Below are 20,609 nucleotides of genomic sequence, written 5' to 3'. Positions count from 1 at the left end.
TCAAAAAACTGGCTCAAGTTTCTGGCCTCAAGTCTGCAGATTTTCCTCCAAGACAATAATTTTGTTTGCCCATTGCACTGCTTCTGGAAGGGGACAGCAACTCTTCCCCACCCGAGATGAAGAAAGGGGAAGAAATAGTCTCAAAAATCAGAGCTGTTGTCATGGAAACCAGAACAAGGATTTTTGAGGCCAAAATGGATGCGTTTATAAATCAGAGATGAGGAAAATCCTACCCTTTTATAAAAATATGTTAAGTGGAAAATGTCTTTATCATAGGAAGTCAGTTATTTACTAGCTCAACAACTGCTGCAGTGTAAAGCAGTATGTGAGTAAATATTTTTTTTTTCTATAATACAATATGATCTCATCAGCACCAGTGGTTCATGCATTTGAGAGAAAGGCAGTAGTAGCCATAGAAACAGCCTTCTCTTCCTGAGTGGCAGAAGGTATCGTGTGACACCCACTTTTGGTGGTGGCCTCACACTCTGCAAGATTTGTGGTTGCTTTTGAGTGTGAGGGGGTTTTTGATGCACCTCAAGCCACTGGAACCAGTTTTATTCTGTGCAGCTCCACAGCTTGGCATTGCCTCTGAGAGGAGGTACCCTAAGGGAGGGAGATTCTTTCTGCAGGATGGGAATAAAGGGTGGCTCCAGGGGTGCTTGTATAAACAATGCTGTTACTTTTCCTCCCTGTGTTGTTAGAAAGCATGTTGCTACAGCGCTGCAATAAAATCAGGGCCATTACACTATGTACTCTTTCAGTATTTGTGTGGAGGATGTACAAGTGAACAACAAAACTGCCTGAGGCCATAGAGCAAGACAAGGACAGACCTTGGGGAAAAAAAAAGGTTTTTTCATTTTTTCAATCCCAACCATTTACACAGAGGATTTCACCACTTCACCTTCTTTTCCCAGCACCTTGAATCTCCCCTTCCCCACATCAGCTGCCAGCACAGAGCCCTATCTAAAGGCAGAGCTTGGCTTGGACCCTGATCTCCTGTGACATATTTTCTGTTTAGTGCTGGAAATCGCTGCTTTAAACTGCAACTTGAGCCCTGTCTGGGGACACAGGCTCTGAGTCACCTCTAGCAGCAGATGATTTACAGGCAGCCCTTCAAAGCTGTCCCAGCTCACTGCTATTATCTTGATCTCACTGGTACCTTCCTCAGAATAAAAGCACAGGTTATCCTCTTGCTTGTTTGCAATGCCTAATTAGGCCCAAGCTGTGTAGATCCAGACTGACCTTTAACAGCTCTTTGTACTGGGCACAAGAGGTGGATTTGCACTTTAAGACTGCTTATTGATAATGATTATTTCCCTCTCCTGTGGTAAAGTACAACTTGAAAACAGAAAACACAGAGAAAGCTGCTGTGTTCCGCTCTGGAGAGCATCTGTGGGGGACACATGTACCACAAGTGTTTAATGAAGGTACTGGAGTACCCAGACATGGAATAAACACTGAGATGGAAGCAGCTCATTGCCCTAACATCCTGTCACAGCTCATGGCTCCAGCAGGCACTGCAGCTGGATCACACAGGAAGCTGCTGGATCACACAGGATCCAGCTGCCCTTATGCACCAGGTTTTCAGCTTGACTTTTTACACTCTTAGTGCAAAGAACAGTGTTGAAAGGCTGGTTAGCCTCTGACCTGGAAATTCCCTCAGCAGGAGCATAATCTGTGTGATTTAGTGTGAGTATCTTGTGGCTTTAAGAGCTGGTTACCCTGCAGTGTACAGCCTAATGTCACAGGCAAGTGACAAAACTCCATCCAGCTAGATGACACAGGAAGCTGCTCCAGAACCAGGCTTTTATAGCCCAAAATTTTGAAAAAACCAACCTGGAACTGATTGGACCAATTTGGTAAAGCTGAGATGTACAAGGACATTTTATATATATATATATATATATATATATATATATATATATATATATATATATATATATAATAATGTGTATATATATATTATATATATATAATATAATATATATATATATATACTATCTATATTTTTTTATATATATATATATACACACACACATACACTCCTGGGAAAGGCATGAAGCAGGAACAGCTTCCTCTCCCACACTTTGATCTGGTGTCTCACCTTTTCCTGGACTCTTGGAGCCCAGATCCCAACACTGAGCAGTCAGCAACAACTGGGTGCTCCCACAACCTGCACTGGTTTTGTTTTGGGCAATAACCATCCCAGCATGGGCTCTGGGTCACTTTGTGAAAGGTAACCAAAGGCTTTGGACTCTGAGAGACACACTCCACACCTGGACAGAAATATGGGAAGCAGTCAAAAAGATGAGTTACAGTGGAAAACAAACTGTGCTGCACAAACAACAAGAAGAACAAAGAATGAATAGATCAAATCCAGCCCAGGTGGAAGGGAAGAAGCTGTGTGGGAAAAGGAGCTGCACGTAACAAAGCAGGGCAATGCCACTTGTACAAACCCCTGAAACTGCAAGAAATTTATTTGTTTACTCAATGGCTCTTGACATCACAAGCCATGATCATGTTTCCTCCACTTTTTCAAAACTTAAGGGTTTTCCATACAACAGAGGACAAAACACTGGTTTCTTGTTGCATGGTGGGTGTCAATACTGCACACTGCCAAGAAACACAGCTGCCCTGCTGAAAAAGCCTTCCCTCACAAATCTAGGATGTTTCAAGGGGTTTTCTCCCACTGTTTGGAGAAAGAGTGTGCATGCATTAAAGAGGTGAACAAGAGTGAAAATGAGTTCAGGAATGTTACCAGAAGTTTCCCATCTGGTACTCAAACATGTTTTGTTAGCCACACTCAGTGCTCTAAAATTGTTTGATGTTTTTCACTGTGTTTGCACCTCATTGTTTCTGATGGCCGTGGCATTTCCAGGGTTTGGGCTCGGCAGACCAAACAGGCTGACCCCAAGGAGACAATGGTGATAACACCCTGTGAGGTGATCCCCGCTCACAAACAGAACAAGTCTGGGCCACAGTGTTACTGTGTGTAGTGCTGCCCACACTACAACTGAAATAGAGGGAATTAAGCTGTGTTCTGAGGAAATGAGGAAACGAGACCTTCTGTTTTCATCTGCATTCTCTGCTTTCCATCCTGCAGTACTATATATGGAAACAACTAAAGTTATATATTTTCTGTGGAAGACTTCCTCATTGGAGAAAATACCCTAACAAAATCTAAAATTCCTTCATAGAAAGCAGCCTATAAATGAAAAAAAGTTGAAATTAAACCAACCAAACAAAAAAAGAGAAACAAAGACAGTTGATATTCAGAATTCTACCATTTGACTCCTTTACTCAGTTACAGGCTTGCTGTACTCCTCTGCAGTTTTCACTAAACACAGATTACAAACCTTTGCAAACAAAACAAGAGTTGGGTAATGCAGTAAGTAATCTGGAATTTAATTCAAACTAGGCCTGGGTTAAGCAGAAAATAAACAAAAGGGGCTGTGTAGGGTTTCTCAGCATCAGAGGTTGCATATTTGGTGGAAGAGGTTCTCTTGTTAAGGATTGTTTGCCTTGTTAAATTGGCTGTGGTTTATATTAATGCTATCCCACCTGTAAGTATATTTTCTAAAATACTGCATGTTCTAACCTCTACCCACAATCACAGAATCAGAGAATGGTTTGGAGGTGACCTTAAACATCACTTAGTTCCAACCCCAATAATCAGATTCATCTGTTCACTGCACCCTTTCTCCTTTTATAGAAGAGTTGGTTACCAGCAGGCAGAGGGGTTTGTAAAGGGAAGTACCAAGCCTTGCAAAACCCAGAACTTCCTTTGTGACTACCTAAGGACTCAGTTTGGGTGAGAATCAGACTTTCTTTTACCCTTATATGGCAATCCTACAAAAACCCGAAGGCAAATCAGGTGAGAAGCTGCGAAGTTACAGCTCCTACAGCAGCCAGTTAGAGGCAGAGCTGAACAACACGGATATAAAAGGGGATGTGGGGTAGGTTTGGAAGATACCTTTTAAAGTCAAAAGAATTTTGTGCTGAGGTCACCCTACAGATGATCAGAGGGCCGAGCCTACAACTAGTTTCATCTAATGCCACTATTGCAAGATTTCACTGTGACTGCAGATGCCTTGTGAAACTTCACATGTCCATCAAAACAGGAAACACTGAGCCTAACGGCATTAAAAGGGTGAAATGACATTTGTGTTCTCTAGACCCTAAAACATGGAAAGGGTCTTTTATAATTTAACTCTTTTAACTCAAATGTGACCTTTTTTGCAGAGGGCAGAGTTCTGCAATACAATGTAACTGAAATGCTGAGTAATACGTGGGAAGTGAAAAGCATCAGCTATGTTTCCTCCATGTGACTTACAGCAGGGCTTATCTACACTCCAGGCTGCAAGAGGCTTCAAACTGAATGGCTTATTTGGACCTGGAGTTCCAATCTCTCTTACCCAGGAGGTGAACATACCCCCAAAACACCCTGCTGAAAAGTGTCTCCGGTGTGATAATGCCATTTTTGGAGTTCTCAGATGCCTGTGGCTGAGAGGGCTGGAGTTCTGCTCATTGCATGTGTGAGTGCAGCTAATTATAAGCTCTTTGGAGCAGAAATCCTGTCTGTCTGCACAGTCTTTGGCACAGCAGGGTCCCTTTCTCAGCTGGCCTTCAGTGAGAACTCAGTGCAAAGTATGAATCATATCAAAGGTGAATCAGAACGATTCTGAGTCACAGACATCAGAGAGAAACAACTTTAACATATGTATACAAGACTAATGAGCTGCAAAATTTCTCTGTTCCAACTCAGGAGAAAAAAATAATTTTAAAGAAACTAAAAGATAACGGAAGTAAAACAGATGTGCTAGATATAAATGCATACAAATATTCTATTTTGTTATCTTGAAATAATTTATTTTAACTGAAGGAGACTTACTTGAACTGAGAGACTTGAACTGAGGATTACCTGGAACTAAGGTCATCTAAATTTTCTGTGGTCTTGGCAAACTAATAAAACCAAACCTACCCCATTTTATTAAAGTCAAAAATATATAGTATTTTAAATAAATAGTTTGGGGTTTTGTGGTTTTGTTTTTTTCACTCTGCAATCAAACACATGCCCAAGACCAGTTCACAAAATTAGCCACAATTGTTTATAGAACCTTCTTGTGTGTTTTCCCTCTTTTATATACACCAGTATATTCTTGAATGTCCTTAAAAGGCATCTTAATGTATTCTCTCTTTCTGACTGGCAGAGACAAAGCACTCGAGACACTTCACCAGCTCTGCTGAGTAGCTGAAAATACACATGAGGAAGTGACGACTCATTTAAGGAGAGCTGCGAATTGCTGCCCTTATGCACCAGGTTTCCAGCTTGACTTTTTACACTCATGGTGCAAAGAACAGGCGTTGAAAGGGTGGTTAGCCAGCCTCTGACCTGGAAATTCCCTCAGCAGGAGCATAATCTGTGCGATTTAGTGTGAGTATCTCCTGGCTTTAAGAGCTGGACTTTACAGCCTAATGTCACAGGCGAGTGACAAAACTCCATCCAGGAGCAGCAGGAAGCTGGGGTTAGACTGAGGGGCAGGGCAGACAAACATACAGCTCACAGTCAGCTCTGTCACAAACGGCCAAGGCTTGAACAAAAGAGGATAAACTGGAGTTAAACCAGGCCAGATACCTTTCAGGAGCTTTTGACTGACTCTGAGCTCAGTAGCTGGAAAAAAAGGGTCTTGAAATCATCATTTCTTTGTGAGGATGATACTGGTCAATCAGTCTGAGTGCAAGGTCAGTAAGACCAGAATCTCAAGTCTCGTCAAATTTCCAGACTGAAAAGAGGTCCTACAGAAAGAGATAAAATATGAAACACAATCAATAAAACAAATACATGTAAAAATCCATTTGCATGTGAAGCAATGCATCCACAGAAACACTAACCTTTAAAAATAAATTAAAGAAGAAAAAGTTAACTTGAATGAAAAAACTTAGTTTTTTTCTTACTGTGCACGTTTCACTTTTCTCCATGAGCATCATCTGGAAGTTCATTAACACGGATGGAAACCAAACACACTGCAGACTTTTTCCAGCACCTGCTCATGTAGCCCAGGGAGGGATTTCCAGCAAGAACCGAGTTTTGTCCTCACAGTCATTACGCAGAGTGAAAAGGAAAGGGATAAACCAGTTTATTGCACAGATTTTACTTCTAACACACAGTGTGCAAACGGGGGAATCCAAACCCGCTGCGAGCGGTGCTGAAGCCCGCAGTGTGGGGAACTTCCTAAACATGCAATGCCATCGTGTGGGCAAAGAAATCTCCAGCAGTTTCCAGAGGAACGTCATTGAATCCTGGAATGTTTCGGGCTGTTTTGAGTCAAAATGCTCATCTCGACACTGCTACAGGCAGGGACACCTTCCACTAGCCCAGGTTGTGTTCATATCATATGAACATGCCATTAATTATTTCATTTTTACTTTACTATGTCCTGACCCTGCTGAAGGAGATGGGTAACTCCTGTGCCTCTAGTGGTGATCAGAGAGTCTGAAACAGCATCCACCCGGGAATCCTGGTCAATCTGTTTCTGAGCTGGCAACAGGAAGACTATTCTACAGGTTTTTATGAAATTTTGCACCTGTGAAGGTTAAGAAAACACCCCACAATTAAAAAGTGTGGTTTAACTTAATTAAGATTTTTACTCATTCTTGCAAAAGAGCAAAACAGTGGGAGCTCTGCCATGGTTAGTGCAGACAGAATCACAGATTGGGTTGTGCTGGAAAGGACCTTAAAGCTCATCTCATTCCAACCTAAATTCTCTTAGTTTGTACATTTCTGCTTTCTGTTAAAAACACACTGATCAGACTATAATTAAAAGTTAAATGCCAAAGCTGCTAACCTGTTCCATGGTACCTTGTTGCAGGAACACTCACAGTACCAGATTTATGTGAATTTGCCCATCTCTCCCTATCTGGAAGGAGAAGGAGGCTTCAGGCTGCAAGAAAGTCAACCAGAGTCCGACAAAGAATGGACAAAAATGGTGTTATTGTTCTGAATGTGAAGGCCTTGGTGTGCTGCAAGAACCAAACCCTGTAGCTGAAAGAACCAGGAGAATAATGCAAATGGGATGAAAAGTTGCCACCTGGAAACAAAAAAAAGTTGTGGGACCAGATTTTGCAACTACTGAGGTTATAATTTTTTCTCCCAAGTCTTCACGTGTCTGACTGAAGGCATGGCCAGTCCCTGTCACCTTGCATTTGTCCCTTAGCCCATGCACAGCCTTTTTACCTCTCAGCCTCACACCAGCCTGATTTTGCCACTCAGGAGACAGAAACTGAACCTATTCATTGAGAAATTGTCGTGCTCTCCCCTCCAGTCCCCGCTGCCATTGAAACTGACCAGAGCTGGAGCATTTACCCTGAAAGTGACCTGTGTGTGTGTATTTACTACACACAGGCACACCCAGCTTTTCCCTTCCCAAAGGCCATGAGCTGTTTCCAGCACAGATCAGGGCCAGCAACACCTTCACCCACAGGCCTTTCTGGAACCTTCCCAGGACACTTTTTGGGATGATCTTCAGCACAGGGCACCTGGCACCTCAGGCCTGACAGGTGCCGCCTGGGGTGGTTGCTGTGTACCAGCTACAGCTCTGAATTTTTACACTTTTTGAAACACTTTTTAGGGCCAGGGAGGCTGAGGGAAAAGGGATGCCTCAGGAAGAAGGGTCCCCTCAGGGAGGAGGGTTCCTTAAAAAGCAGGGTCTCCTCAGGGAAGAGGTTTTCCTGGAAAAGCAGGGTCTCCTCAGTGAAAAGGGTTCCCTGGAAAAGCAGGGTCTCCTCAGGGAGGGCGGTTTCCTAAAGGAGATTATCTCCAGGGAAAAGGGTGGATGGCCCCCTCAAAATGGAGACCTTCCTCAGGGCGGAGGGCTCCCTCAAAAAGGAGGGAAGTGTCCGCTCAAAATGGAGAGTTTCCTCAGGGAAAAGCGTTCCCTTAAAGAGAAGGGTCCCCTCAAGGCTGAGGAAGCCCTGATGGAGGCGGGGTGGCCGCGCTCTCGCTGTGTCCGCAGCTCTCCGGCTGCCTCCACTGCGGGCTGCGGCACCGCCCGCCTGTCCTCTGCGGATCGCGGGGGCAACACCGCGGCTCCTCGTTTTCCCTGCCTTCCTCCAACTATTCCCTGACTTCCTCCACTTCCTCCACCCCTTCTCTGCCTTCCTCAATCCCTTCCCTGCCTACCTCGCTCCGCCCGTCCCTCCCCGTGGCCGAGGGCCGGCCCCGCGCTCCGCCCCGGCCGTGCGGGCGGAGGTGCCGGATGGCGCCGGCCGGGCCCGGGCCGGTGTCACAGCGCGGGGCCCATCGGGGGCTATCGAGGCCCGGGCCGGTGTCACAGCGCGGGGCCCATCGGGGGCTATCGAGGCCCGGGCCGGTGTCACAGCGCGGGGCCCATCGGGGCCGGCCCGGCGTGCCGGTAAGCGAGGGGCGGGCGAGGGGCTCGGCCCAGCCCCAGCCTCCGCCTCGTCACCGGGATGGGGCGGGAGCTGCTACCAGCGGCTGCGGAGGATGGGCAGGGCTGAGTTGAGCTGGGCACACTGGGAATAAACCCTTCAAAGCCCCCTGTTCGCCAGTGGTTCGCTGCTTAATTTCACAACTTGTCCACGGTCTGTTTTTTAGGTTACAGTGGTTTCCATTCACCCCTCGGTGTTTACCGCACGATCGGCATCTTCCTTAGGCAAACAAGGCTTTAGGCCCGAAGGTGAAACAGCCTCAACCCGGCTTCGTGTCTACGGTAAACAAAGTTAATGACAGGAATACTGCATTGGGCTCAACAGTGTGTCCTTCAGAAGAGGCTGAAGGGCTGCGTGATAAGTTCGTTTACACAGGAGAAGTGTCAGGAAGGACATGGAATTCGCAGAAAAAAGTCCTGCAAAATGATGTTTTTGTTCCATATCTGATATTTTTCATATTGTCTCCCCAGGCTTGTGTCTTCCCCAGACAGGGGGAAGGCTGTTGGCAATGGTGGCTGTCACTGTGGTCATGGTGGAGTTTGGGGTTTCAGGCACTATTAGGTCTGTGCTGTGCTGCTCCAAGGAAAAGGGCAGAGCACATGGCCCAGACAACACTAAAAATCAGTCTGTAATGCAGACGACTCCTGGGACTTTGAGAGAAATAGTTGTCCCACTAAAAGTATAAAACAAACAAAGAAATCCCCAAACCAACCCCCCAGTGCCAGCTTTAATTCTGTGGGTACCAATTCCCAATGATTGATTTGTTTCATAAAAATCTTTGTGTTTTTAATGGGTCTTGAGTTGTGTTCCTAATTGTTTTTGTTCCAAATTATTTTTATAGTGTGTCCATGAAAAAACCCACTCTTATGTGATTTTCAGAGACTTCCCAGTGATGGTGTTTTAGTACCACAGCATATTGGCAAACTTAGGTTCAGTCCATTAATGCACCAGAAAGATGCAGCATAATCTGTCATAACAAATCCATTATCAGGCTTTCCCCTTCATGTTAGCGATGCAATCCAGCTGTCAAACTCGTGGTCACTTTGTGTAAACTAATTTTACGGTTAGATCATATTGGTTTTTCCATTTGATAGAGACTTGAGTGAGGTTGGCATTGGTGGCCAGAGTGGTTTTAGCCAAGAGCTGTCAGACTGTCAGCTTTTAAAGCACAGTCACTGTTCACAGATGTTCCCCAGGTTCATTGAGCCTTGGTGAATAAAGAGACTAAACAGCAGTTTTAATAATTTCCTGTAAGGCTGCTAATTTGCTCTTCTTGTAAAGCTTGCACTGGTATGTCAGTCTGTTTGATGTGTCTTTCATGGCCCTCGTGATACCTTTCTGTGTTTCATGTTTCTTTTGATTTTTTTTCTCTTTGCTTCAGGTTGAAAAGATGGGGAATGCTGAAAGCAATGCCTATCAGAATCACCTTTCCAGATTTCTTCCTGAGGAGCAGTCTGACATTGATGGACTGTTTGACACCTTATCAGGATCCAGTGGCTCATCTGGAGCAAAAAATGCCAAAGCTGCAAAGAAAACTGTGACTCTGGCAGCACTACAGGCAAGGCAGTCTGTTATTCACTATATAACTGGGATGTAGTGCATTGAACAGAATTTCAGAAATAAACTATAAAGATGTGGTATTTTTTAAGGATTGCTCATCTCAATTTAATTTTTTATGTTTTGGGGCAGGATGGATATTTAACTTTTTCTTGCAGTTTAGCCAGAGTAGTGACTTTCAGGTTTGCATTTATCTCTTGGGTCCATTCACAGTTTTCCTAATTCTGAAGTAAGTTAGGGTGTATGGAAATATTTTCACAGAGACCTGAAAAATGGGAAGAATATTTTTACCCCTGGAGTCTGTAGTGTGGGATCATTTACAGATTGTCTTGAGAAGCTGTCACAAAGTCAATTTTTATTTGGTTATGCCTGTCTCCCTTGACATATCACTGTCTCTAATCTCTTCACTTGTACTAAAAGGAGAGAATTCAATTTGACTTGATTAAGCTGTGGCTCCCTGTTTTAGCTAATTAACATGCATTATGCTTCTGATTAACTTTGCATTCATTTTCTAATCAAGAAAAGAGAAAAAATGAGTCATTGGGTTCCTTAATAACTTCAGCTAGTCAGGAACTAAGTGGCCAAATGAATGTGATGGTAAAGTGCAGTTTGATGTATATTACACAGATAATGGAGTCAAATTAAAGCTCATTGAAAGCAGCAGGTTATTTTAAGGTGTTCAGCAATGCCTGTGCATACAGACCAGCTTCAGCCTTCCTGCAGCCTGGCTGTTTGTGAGCTGTCACCAATTTTTTGGAGCACCAAGTGTGGAAATGATGTTCCTGCTGCCTGGTTTTTCAGCACTAGTTCATCCATTGTCCTTGGTGCCTGTTAATTGTTTGGGACCTGGCAGAAGTTCTCTCTCTAGCTTTGCCCCAGATCAGTGTGATCTTTGATGAACATTTGCCTTTTCCCTTCCTGCCTTTTTGTTTGCCAGCTTCAATTAAAAGCTTTTGGAAGACTTCCTGTAGGTGCAGGGAGAATGGCAATGGCATTTGTGCCTTGTAGGTGACAATGCTCATGCCTGGACTGAGATGTGACAGATTTGATCCCACAACAATCTGGTACCACTGGTGAGGCCCCAGGCATCTGGGCCAGGACAGGCTGTACTGCATAGCTTGGGAAGCAGGTGGTGTAGGAACCTCTTGATATTTTCATGAAGCCTTTTTAAAACAAGGGTTCTGAGCTGTCAGAGGTGTGAGTTAGATGGTTATTAAGGATTCCTTTTTTACACACCTCTTTTTTTCACACCCCAGGCCCACTCTTTGGAATAGCTAGAAGCGAAATGAAACAGCTCAGTGAAGTGGTGGGATTAGGTAGGGAGTAGGCAGGTAAATCAGCAGTGTGAAGTAAAAACCCTTGAGTATAATGCTTTAGTTGTGTTCCCTGCTGCCTCTCCCACTTGAGGCTCATAGAGGATTTTTAGAAAGCCTCTCAAAGCCAGCTGTACCCCCTGTGAGCATCCCTCCCTCGCTGTGGAGCACTCTGATGGGAAAGGCTGTGGCTGCTATTTCTGCTGCTGCTGCTGGAATCAATGGGAGTTGGAGCACTGACGTCAGTGCCAGCAGCACAGAGCTCAGGGTGTTGGATCTCTCATGCCCAGCAACAGCCATTAACAGCAAATAGGAGCAGCCCAGGTGGCTTCCCAAGAGTGGCATTGAGCCAGGAATCAGCAATAGCAGCTCCCCTGAGTGGAGCTGCAGTTGGGCTTTTAGGCAGGTGGGGCTCCACTGATTTCAGCACAGTCCCCACTGAGCTACAGCCCGTGTGGAAGAGTCAAGTCAGGTCCTCAGCACACCTCTGTGCACAGTGAGGACACTGGGTAATCACCTCCTCTTTATGCATGCACTCGAGATTATTTATTTTTAAACTCTAATTATCTTGAACACTTTGAATCCAGAGTCAGATCTTTCCCACAGAGCTGTGATGAGTGATGATATATTCCAGCTAGATTTCAATTCAAAGGGCCAAGCATGCAATCCAGATGAATAAGTGCTGATTTTGGCTCTCATAACACCAGGGATGCTTTTTAAAAATCAGGTGATCTGTGCTTCAGTTTGTTGCTGTGCAGGGGGAAATTTTCCAGGATTGTTTCTACATGTGCATGTGGGGTTAAACACTACTTTGAGGCCAAAACTGAGATATGGAAAACACTCCACTTAGCTTTTAAGTGAGCTGCTCTGTCGAAAGCAGAATTAAAACACAGTTTTGAATGTTTTACTGGCAGAGCTGTAAACCTTTGCACCAGAGTTATCACCTAGAAACCCTTTGCTAATATCCCATTACGACTTTACAGTGTTGATTTTTCTGAAGCTTGTGATGTTTCTAGAAAAAGTGTCAACCTAAATCACTAAAAAAAAACACTATAAAAATAGAGATTTTTAGTTTTTCTCTTGGCAAAGCACTTCTTTGACAAAATTTTATTACTGATGCTACATACTGAATATCAGCACAGATTAACTGGAGCACATCAGTTATTCTTCATTTGTCAAACGTGCTTTTTGCTGTTTCTCTCACTGCAGGCACACACCCGGGAGCCCCTGCCAGAGCCAATGACTGCTCGGTTGTACAATGGAATGAAAAGCATTGACCTGCCTGGCAAATCAGCCGGGCTCAGTGAACAGATTGCCAAGGAGCAGTTTGTAATTTTTATGTCAAACCTCTTAAAAGGGAATGCAGATGAGAAGATTAGCATAATAATGAGAATGATCGCCAAGACGGGAGGGCCTCTGAAGGGCAAACAAATCCAAGAGGTAAACAAGCAGTTAAATGTGTGTTGGGGGGACAGTAAGAGAGCAGGGCTGTGGGTAAGAGCCAGCAAGGGCTGTGGTGTGGATGGTGCTTCTGGGAACTGAGTAAAACGCTTTCTAGAGCTTTAGTTGCAGGATCAACTATGTAACTTTTGAGATATCACAGAACAGTAATTCACTAGCAGCTCCTACACTGCAAAACTTGACCTTCCCCTCCCTCTTTCATTCTCTATTTTATGGAGGTGCTTTGTGAAGTTACATGTATGAAATGTCTTGAAAAAGGATCCTTTTCAAGGCCTGTGACACTGAAATAGCATTTCTGTAGTTCCTGACTTGGCATGGCAAGAGATGTTTCTGCCTTTGGGATTACAACGTCACTACTGCTTGACTTTATCTTCAGACAGTCCTTTGAAGCTCTTGGGAATTTCACTTAAGTAATACCAAAACGGTGATGTTTTAATCTTTTAAGTTCACAGAGGATCTGATCACATCTGTAGTCCATGTACTGAGCTACAGGAAGGAGCTGAAAGGTTGGAGTTTGGAGAATACGAGGGATTCTTCAAGTGGAGTCAAAGCTCTGGCTTCTGAGCTGCTCTCAGAATTGAAGCTTCCAGGTAAGCAGCCCTGATTCAGCTTATCCCAGAGCTTGTGTAATCAGTGGTCTCATGAGAATTTCTATCTTTAGGTCACTTCTTTGAATTTTAAGGGTGAGACCAAAATTTCAAACCTAGTGCTTAGAAAATGACATTGGAATTTTATTTATTTAACTTTACCATCTTTCTCCCCTAAATTCAGGTGAGATTCGATCTGGAGTCCTAGTTTGTCATGGAACATGTCTATTTCACAAATACCTGACTTCAAAATGATAGGAATGGGCATCTAAATAATATTTATTGAAATAAAATTTATTATGTATTTTTGGCTATGTTCTTTTATAAAGCACAGATCTATCTTTGCACTGTTGTAATAACAGATTTGCTGTCTTGTAAAGAACACTTCACGAGTTGTAGCTCGAAATCTGTGTTTCTAAATCATGACAGCCCAACCAAAGAATGCCACAGGTAAAGGTTTCTCAGTTCCATGGTTGCATTTGTTTAATTTGTTTAATATTTACATTTTACTGTTCCTGGCTCCTTTCATTAGTGGTTTTCTGTCCATTACAATAATGGACTATTATGTTTACTCTTACAAATCACCTGATTATTTTCCAGACAGAGAGACTTACTCCTCTCCCTGTGTGTCTTATTCTTCAGATGGGACAAAACCCGTGGGTTCTCAGCTGCTGGAGACAAGTTTTGACCAAAGTGTCATTGAGGACTGGGTGTACCGAGTTCCCCAGATCTCAGTTTTCCTCAGTGTTGTCATCAGGCAGGGCCTCCACGTCCTGCATTCCCTCCCAGACCAAACCAACGACATCCTCAACCTGGTTCCTCACTGCAAAGGCATCAAGGGAAGAGGAGTTGTCAGTCTCTTTGACATCCCAGCCATCATCTACATCAACTCCCACCTGCCTGCTGAGATGCAGCACAAGTGGCAGCTCTTATTTTCCTCTAGGCTCCACGGGGAAAGCTTCTCACAGCTGTGTGCACATATAGTGAACAAAGGTCCTTGCATAGTGATCATAAGGGACTTGGATGGTTTCCTCTTTGGTGGGTTTGCATCTCACTCCTGGGAGGTGAAGCCACAGTTTCAAGGTAAAACTCACTTTTCTTCCTGGATCTCTGGTAAATTCCCTGGTTTTTGTACAGGCACAAGAATCCTGTCCCCTGATGGATACTGTCCCTTTAATGACACAAAGTGTTTCTTACTCTTCCAAGTGAATTTCTCTGTGGCAAAAATAGCACTAATTTTCAAAGAATATAAAACACATGCAAAGTTATTCTTAGCATGGCATGTTGTCTTGGCATGGCATTCTTAGTCAGGCATGTTGCTGATTAATATTTGTAGTTTTTTATTTGATAAGGCTTTTAAAATTGCAGGACTTACTGACCACAGAGTAAGTACAGCAGCCCTGTAGCTGCTTAGGTTGAAAATCAAATGGAAATAAATTAATGAACTGGAGCACAGACGATGAATTAGTGTCTAAATAATTTGACCACAGGATGGCAGTCCTCCCTCAGGAACACCTGAGCCTGCACTGACTTTGGTCCCCTTCTAAAATCCAGCAGCCAGAGGATTCTTTGGGCAAGCTAAACTTCTTGTTCTCTTAAAACTTTGAGGGAGAAGAGAGGGTTTTTGAAGAACTCTTTGGAAAGAATGTTTGTGATGGATTTGTGAAGAAAAGTCATAGCCTATGAGTGTTTGGTGTTGCTGGGAATCCTCACTCTGGGTACATTAGAAACTCAGTTCACATCCTAAATGACTATTTGAAAATCAGTTGGTGTAATATTATTTTACACTGATTACACATCCACTTCCATGTATTTTTTCCTGATAGAGAAACATAGAAATCCTACAGGGCCAGCCCACCACAGGTGCCTCTGAATCCTGAACTGGGCATAGTGAAAATTGCTCTAAATCATGACTCTGAACTGATTTATCTATCAGTGTAGTCAGAACTAGGGATGTCTGCATTCAGTTTGTACAGATCTGTCAGCTGGCCAGTTTTAGGTGATATAATGCAGTCTGGGGTAGGTGACATAGTGACATCATGTCCTAGTGTGCCTCTGACTCTGCCCTTGAACAGAGCCTGTAATTGCATTGATTTTTGTGACTGCACAGAGTTCACTGAGAATAAAACATAGATCTAAAACTTTATGGGAGATCTACTGGCTTTCTGAGATGGCAGCTGCTGTCTTTGAATTATTCAGCTTAAATTATTTTTTCTAAATGATTTGTTATTGCTTGACCTCTTGTCTGACCTGAGGTGCTTTTCTGTTTGCAGGTGACAACAGATGCTTTCTGTTTTCTGTTTTCCCCACTCTGGCTGTGTACACATACACAGGGTACAATGACCACTACATGTATTTAAACCATGGCCAACAGACTATGCCAAATGGACTTGTAAGTATTCAGAAATGATGATTTGGAAATTGGATTTGTGGCTGGCGTTTGGAAGTGTTTTGTGGTTTTTTTCTTTCTGAGAGCAGATTTATTTCACTTGTTATTCTCTGAGGAAATTTGCATGCCTGAAGCAGCACAAAACAGTAATCTGTGTAACTGAGGATTCTTCCACTGGCTGCTCTCCCTGCCACAGCAACTGCTTTTGGAATTATGGAGGAGAAATCCCAGCAGGATGAGAGTGCAGACATTGCAAGTAGCTGCTGCTGCTGTGTGGTGACAGTGGCAGGAGCTAGTCCTACTCAAGTTCCCAGATGAGCTCTCCAGATGCAGAGGAGTTTCTACAGAGCTACAGCACACCACCTGTTTTAGAAATTTTGGAGCATTATGTGCCCATAAATTTGGGAATTGCAGCAGGCTGGAATTAATTTGCTCTAGAAAAAGTGAACAATATCAAATTAAATTATTTGATTATTTGGTTTCTGTAGGTACTTTCCTAAATGGAAAGGAGGCAGCAAACCCGAGCACTCTTTGAAATGGAACTGTTAATAGTCAATAAACAAAAGCCAGGAGTTAAATTTCTGGCACAAGTGACAGATATTTGTATTCTGTGAAGCACAGAAGTAGGGCAGTATCACTCAGGTAAATTTTTATTTGCATTGAAGAATAATTGATGTGGGCATCCCCTTTTTCACCTACCCACAGAAGTGTGGCATTAATACTGACCACAGCAGCTTACTCAGGTTTCCTGACGTTGCCAGTCTGTTTTCCCTGTGCAGGATGTGTTTAATGAGCTGGTTTTCTCCACAGGGTATGGGTGGACAGCATGGCTACTTTGGGCTCTGGATAGACAGTGACTACGGGAAGGGCCACAGCAAAGCCAAACCTCGCTGCACCACCTACAACAGCCCCCAGCTGTCAGCCAAAGAGGATTTTACACTGGATGCCATGGAAGTCTGGGCAGTGGGAGATGCCCCTGAGAGTGCAGGGGTAGGTGAAATTGTGAATTGAACCTGTGAAATTGTGTCCTGGTTGGAACAGAAGGTGTGAATGCAAAGCTCACGGTTGCAGTTTTCTGTTTAAACACTCACTCTCCACTGTAGGGAGTCACATGTTCTTTACCTGGCCCTGTGGTGCCATGTGTTTTGTAGCACCAAATAGCAGAACTGTAGTGGAATTATTGAGGTGCCAACAAGAAAGAATATCAAGTGCCATGAGGTGATAGTCAGAATAGCAGTACTTTGAATTTCAAAAGGCCTTTTTGATATTGAGGAATGGTCTCTGAGAGGAACCTCCTTGGAGGGGCTCAGTAAAACCCAGAGATTCTAAAAGCACTGGACATTCTCAAGTAAAGCTTAATCTGTAGTTCAAGAAGAGACCCAAAAGCTTTCTTTATCTGTAACTTTAAATTTACTATTGTTTTACCATAAATTTGTGTGAATAGGTTTATGCCAGTCTTTCTGCACATGGTTTATTTTTGGGAATGAGTAGAAGCCCTCTCTCCAGTCTCCTCTATCACTGCAATTTATTCTTTTATTAAACTGGTCTGTACAGTTTGGTGAGGTTTTAAAATTTATTTCTTTTTAATTTTCACTTGTTTTCAACTAAATTCATCTACCCTGACTTCACTGGACATGTAGCTCTAAGCAGAAACAGAGCAAACTGTTTACAGAAAATGTTGAATTGTAACTGGATCTCTTTAAAAACCTCACATCAGCACTTCAGACTGAGGTGGGGTTAACCAGGATGTCCTGGATGGCTTGTAACCTAAATAAACTTGAAATATCTCACTGTCATCTTAGGAAAAGTTTATGGCTGTTTTATATAGCTACAGCAGTAAAAATCATTTGATGCATTTGTGAATTTTGAAATTGGAAGTGCATCTTCTCCATTGTGCCAAGCTTGCAGACCACATCACTTCCAGACTTCTGAGTGTGTCCCTTCCCTGTAGCCTGATCCTGACCTTTTAAATTGACTGGATTTTATTTTGTTTTGAAGAGAAAAGGTAAGAAGAGTATCCTGGATGTGGATCCTCAGGCTCAGGCCTTGCTGGAAATGGCTGGGAAAAGCCGTCAGAGCGAAGGTCTGCGGGAGCCCGTGGAAGAGGATGAAGGTGATGATGATGAGAACTAAGGGAGCCACAGTAACATGAAAAACCTTTACTTTTATTTGCTTCAAGTGCTGGTGATGTCCCTTGGACAAGATATTTTTTCCTTTTTTTCCCCCCATGAATGTACCTTAATTGTCTGGGACAAAGCTTAAGCCTTGTACTTGTGTAATATTTAGGTGTAAAGCACTAATCTGCCTGAAGGGTTTTGTTTGGGGAGGACAGAGAAATTAACTGGGGACATAATCATTAGGCATGGCTGAGCTCCAGCTGAATATGAATCTGCTTTCATTCCCCATAGATTATGTCTGCACACTGAATTAAAAGCAGCAGAAGTTATTGACAGTATGGTTTTCTCTCCTGGAGAATTGATATGTACATAGTTACATATTTATAAAGCCTGTTCAAGGCACTGGTTAAAGCTCTTATACCTCAACTGCACATATTTATTTGCATGCAATGAAATTAGTCAGCAAAGCTTACAAACTCTAACAATGTCTTACACTGCTGAACATAGAGTAGTCCACGTGTTGCCATATGAAGGATGCTATAAATCTGCATTGCTTCAGTTAAAGCATTACATTTCAAGCTTTCTAAGTCAGATTTCCAGCAGGTGATTCCATGTGAGCTGTAGGATGTTACACAACAACAAGTTGTATAGTACTGCACTATCCTTAGTTCATCTCACTTCATCTGTTTCTGCAGAAACTTGTCTGTTGCTTTTTAAACTTAGACCAGAACCATTGGAGCCATATTTATCCTAAAAATACCTCCAGCAGAATTCTCTAGAGAAGGTACATTCTTCAGTAGCCTCATGGCACTGGAGTAAAAGATCAGGCTGTAAAAAAGATTGAGTAAGAAGCAGCCACACTTAACTGAGAATAGAATCTGCAGATATCTTGTGAAAGAAATAAAAATCAGGGTTATGTCTGTAAAATGTTTAAAGAAGATTGCTGTACACTTTATTTCCACATAATGAATCATTACTCTATTCTGGAAAAGGATCCCCACAACGTGAAATGCAGTTGTTGTGGTTTGTGCTCTGTTTTGTGACTCTTCACCAGTCAGCACCAGTTCTGTCAGGTCTCTTATACTCAGGACTTTTTTTACTTGAATTAGTTCCCATCTCTCAGTAATTATTAGTTTGACCTTGCTAATTTATTTCTACCAGGGGCTGTAATTTCTAACTCAGCAACAAGTGTTTGGTTGTCAGTGTCTCTGACTGTGAGTTTTTCTCCTCCTGAGGAAGAGGACTGTGTCCAATCCCCTTTGTCCTGGCATGAGTTTGTCTTCTTTGCAGCTTAGAGAAAAACAATAGAATGCTATAATTTCTGCTCATGTGGCCTTCCTTAAAATTCTTACCCTTGGTGTTTTCTTGTATGAGATTTTTCCCCACCTGTTGTTTTTCATAGGGAGCCAGATTTGAATATTCTGAACAATCTGCACTTGTGCCTTAACGTAGATCTCATTTGTAAAATTGTATTAAACAACATGAATTTAGCATTGAAAGGAGAGAATGAAATAATCTCTCCAGATAGGCATCCTAGGACTCAGCTGTGTGTTTTGTGGAGTACCTGGACTAATGCTTGGGTCATTTACATGTTGTTTGTGGCAGTACAGAGAGTGTTGTAAAAGGCCTGGGAGAATGTCCTTTTATGCTGTATATGCTTAGAGAAACCAGATAATCTCCCAAGTTTGTAACAGACAGGAAAAAAAAATAGCATCAGAACAATTGCACTGATAGTTTTGTATAGTTTTCTTCTCTATATATATGAATAATACTAAATTTTACAATGTAAAGACTAGTAAGTACATGATGCTGTCTGTAAGCGTGGTGATAGCAGCTTCTGTTTGAACACTGTCAAACTCCCACCCTGAGTCTCAGAGGTCCTTTTCACTTAGCAGTGACTAAGCCTATTAAACACTCCCATGTAGATGGCATACAGGATGAGACAGTTGAATTTCTGCAGTTAAACATAAAATAAACAGCTAGGCTTTATTTTCCTTCCATTACAAGGCAGAAGCTTGTTTTGAGAACTGAAACCATCTGCAAGGGTAGAGAAAAAACCCTGAATTGTACAAAGCTACTACTCTCCACCAAAAATATTTCAGTGGCCAGGTTTTCTTTGATTTTTAATGAGTATTAGTAAAGCTGTTTCTTTCTAGATTGTGAATCCAAAATATAATCCTGTTTGAACTTCATCTTGTGACTGTCAGCATAGCATTGTGACCTCTGAAATTGTAGTTTTTTGACAAGTTTGTGTCTGAGACTCCTCCTCTTCACTTTGAAGGTGTTAAGCTGGGGCAAGAAGAAAACTGACACTGGCATTTCATCAAATATCTCAGTGAAGCATTGTTTACTAGGACACCACTCATCCAACCAGCAGATGGGATTATTCCAAATTGTTCTTTAAATGTAAAAGATGGGCTTGGGAAAGACTCAATTTTTATTTTAACCTGAGCCTAATGATTAAGAAATCTGGGCTTCATGCTCATGCAGCTAAAAATGTCCAGAAAGCTTTTGTCAGCAGTGGGCTTAGCTATGATCTGAACAGCTCAGTCTCTTCTGTGCAGTTTTGGCCCAGCTGCAAAGCCCAACACCCCTGCTCTGTTCCTGACTCATCTTTATTCTCAGGCTCTTTGGAAGTAAGTCCCTTTCCCATTAAATCCATCCTCTGCTGAGCACTGGGTCTGATCAGCCTTCCCTTCTGCTGTCAGTCACACAGGTACAAAAACTGACAGCTGAG

The 20,609-nt window shown here is 42.9% G+C and overlaps 2 protein-coding genes and 1 long non-coding RNA gene across 3 annotated transcripts in view; 2 read left to right on the top strand and 1 right to left on the bottom strand.

The window, feature by feature from the left end:
• Nucleotides 1–2,125: 2,125 nt before the first annotated feature.
• Nucleotides 2,126–6,092, bottom strand: LOC127060023 (uncharacterized). The gene is made up of 3 exons (XR_007778537.1): nucleotides 5,956–6,092; nucleotides 5,636–5,796; nucleotides 2,126–2,276 (listed from the first exon to the last, which is right to left on the bottom strand). It is a non-coding gene; the product is annotated as an uncharacterized LOC127060023 (long non-coding RNA).
• A 2,122-nt stretch (nucleotides 6,093–8,214) lies between these two features.
• MEAK7 (MTOR associated protein, eak-7 homolog) lies at nucleotides 8,215–18,207 on the top strand. The gene is made up of 9 exons (XM_030227510.2): nucleotides 8,215–8,411; nucleotides 8,615–8,729; nucleotides 9,830–10,006; nucleotides 12,528–12,758; nucleotides 13,225–13,369; nucleotides 14,009–14,449; nucleotides 15,640–15,758; nucleotides 16,566–16,745; nucleotides 17,754–18,207. Exons 3-9 carry the CDS (start codon nucleotides 9,839–9,841, stop codon nucleotides 17,886–17,888), a joined length of 1,419 nt encoding a protein of 472 aa, XP_030083370.2. The 5' UTR covers nucleotides 8,215–8,411; nucleotides 8,615–8,729; nucleotides 9,830–9,838; the 3' UTR covers nucleotides 17,889–18,207.
• The window catches only part of SDR42E1 (short chain dehydrogenase/reductase family 42E, member 1), a 1,031,186-nt gene continuing 1,025,651 nt past the window's right edge, over nucleotides 15,075–20,609 (top strand). Inside the window, exon 1 of the mRNA XM_050978760.1 lies at nucleotides 15,075–15,078. The gene's annotated coding sequence lies outside the window, so the exon portion shown is untranslated. The remainder of the gene's footprint in view (nucleotides 15,079–20,609) is intronic.

This window comes from Serinus canaria, chromosome 11 (assembly GCF_022539315.1).
Source record: "Serinus canaria isolate serCan28SL12 chromosome 11, serCan2020, whole genome shotgun sequence".
Lineage (NCBI taxonomy): Eukaryota > Metazoa > Chordata > Aves > Passeriformes > Fringillidae > Serinus > Serinus canaria.
Note: the sequence above shows the minus strand (reverse complement) of the source record. Positions and strands in the feature narration are given on the sequence as shown.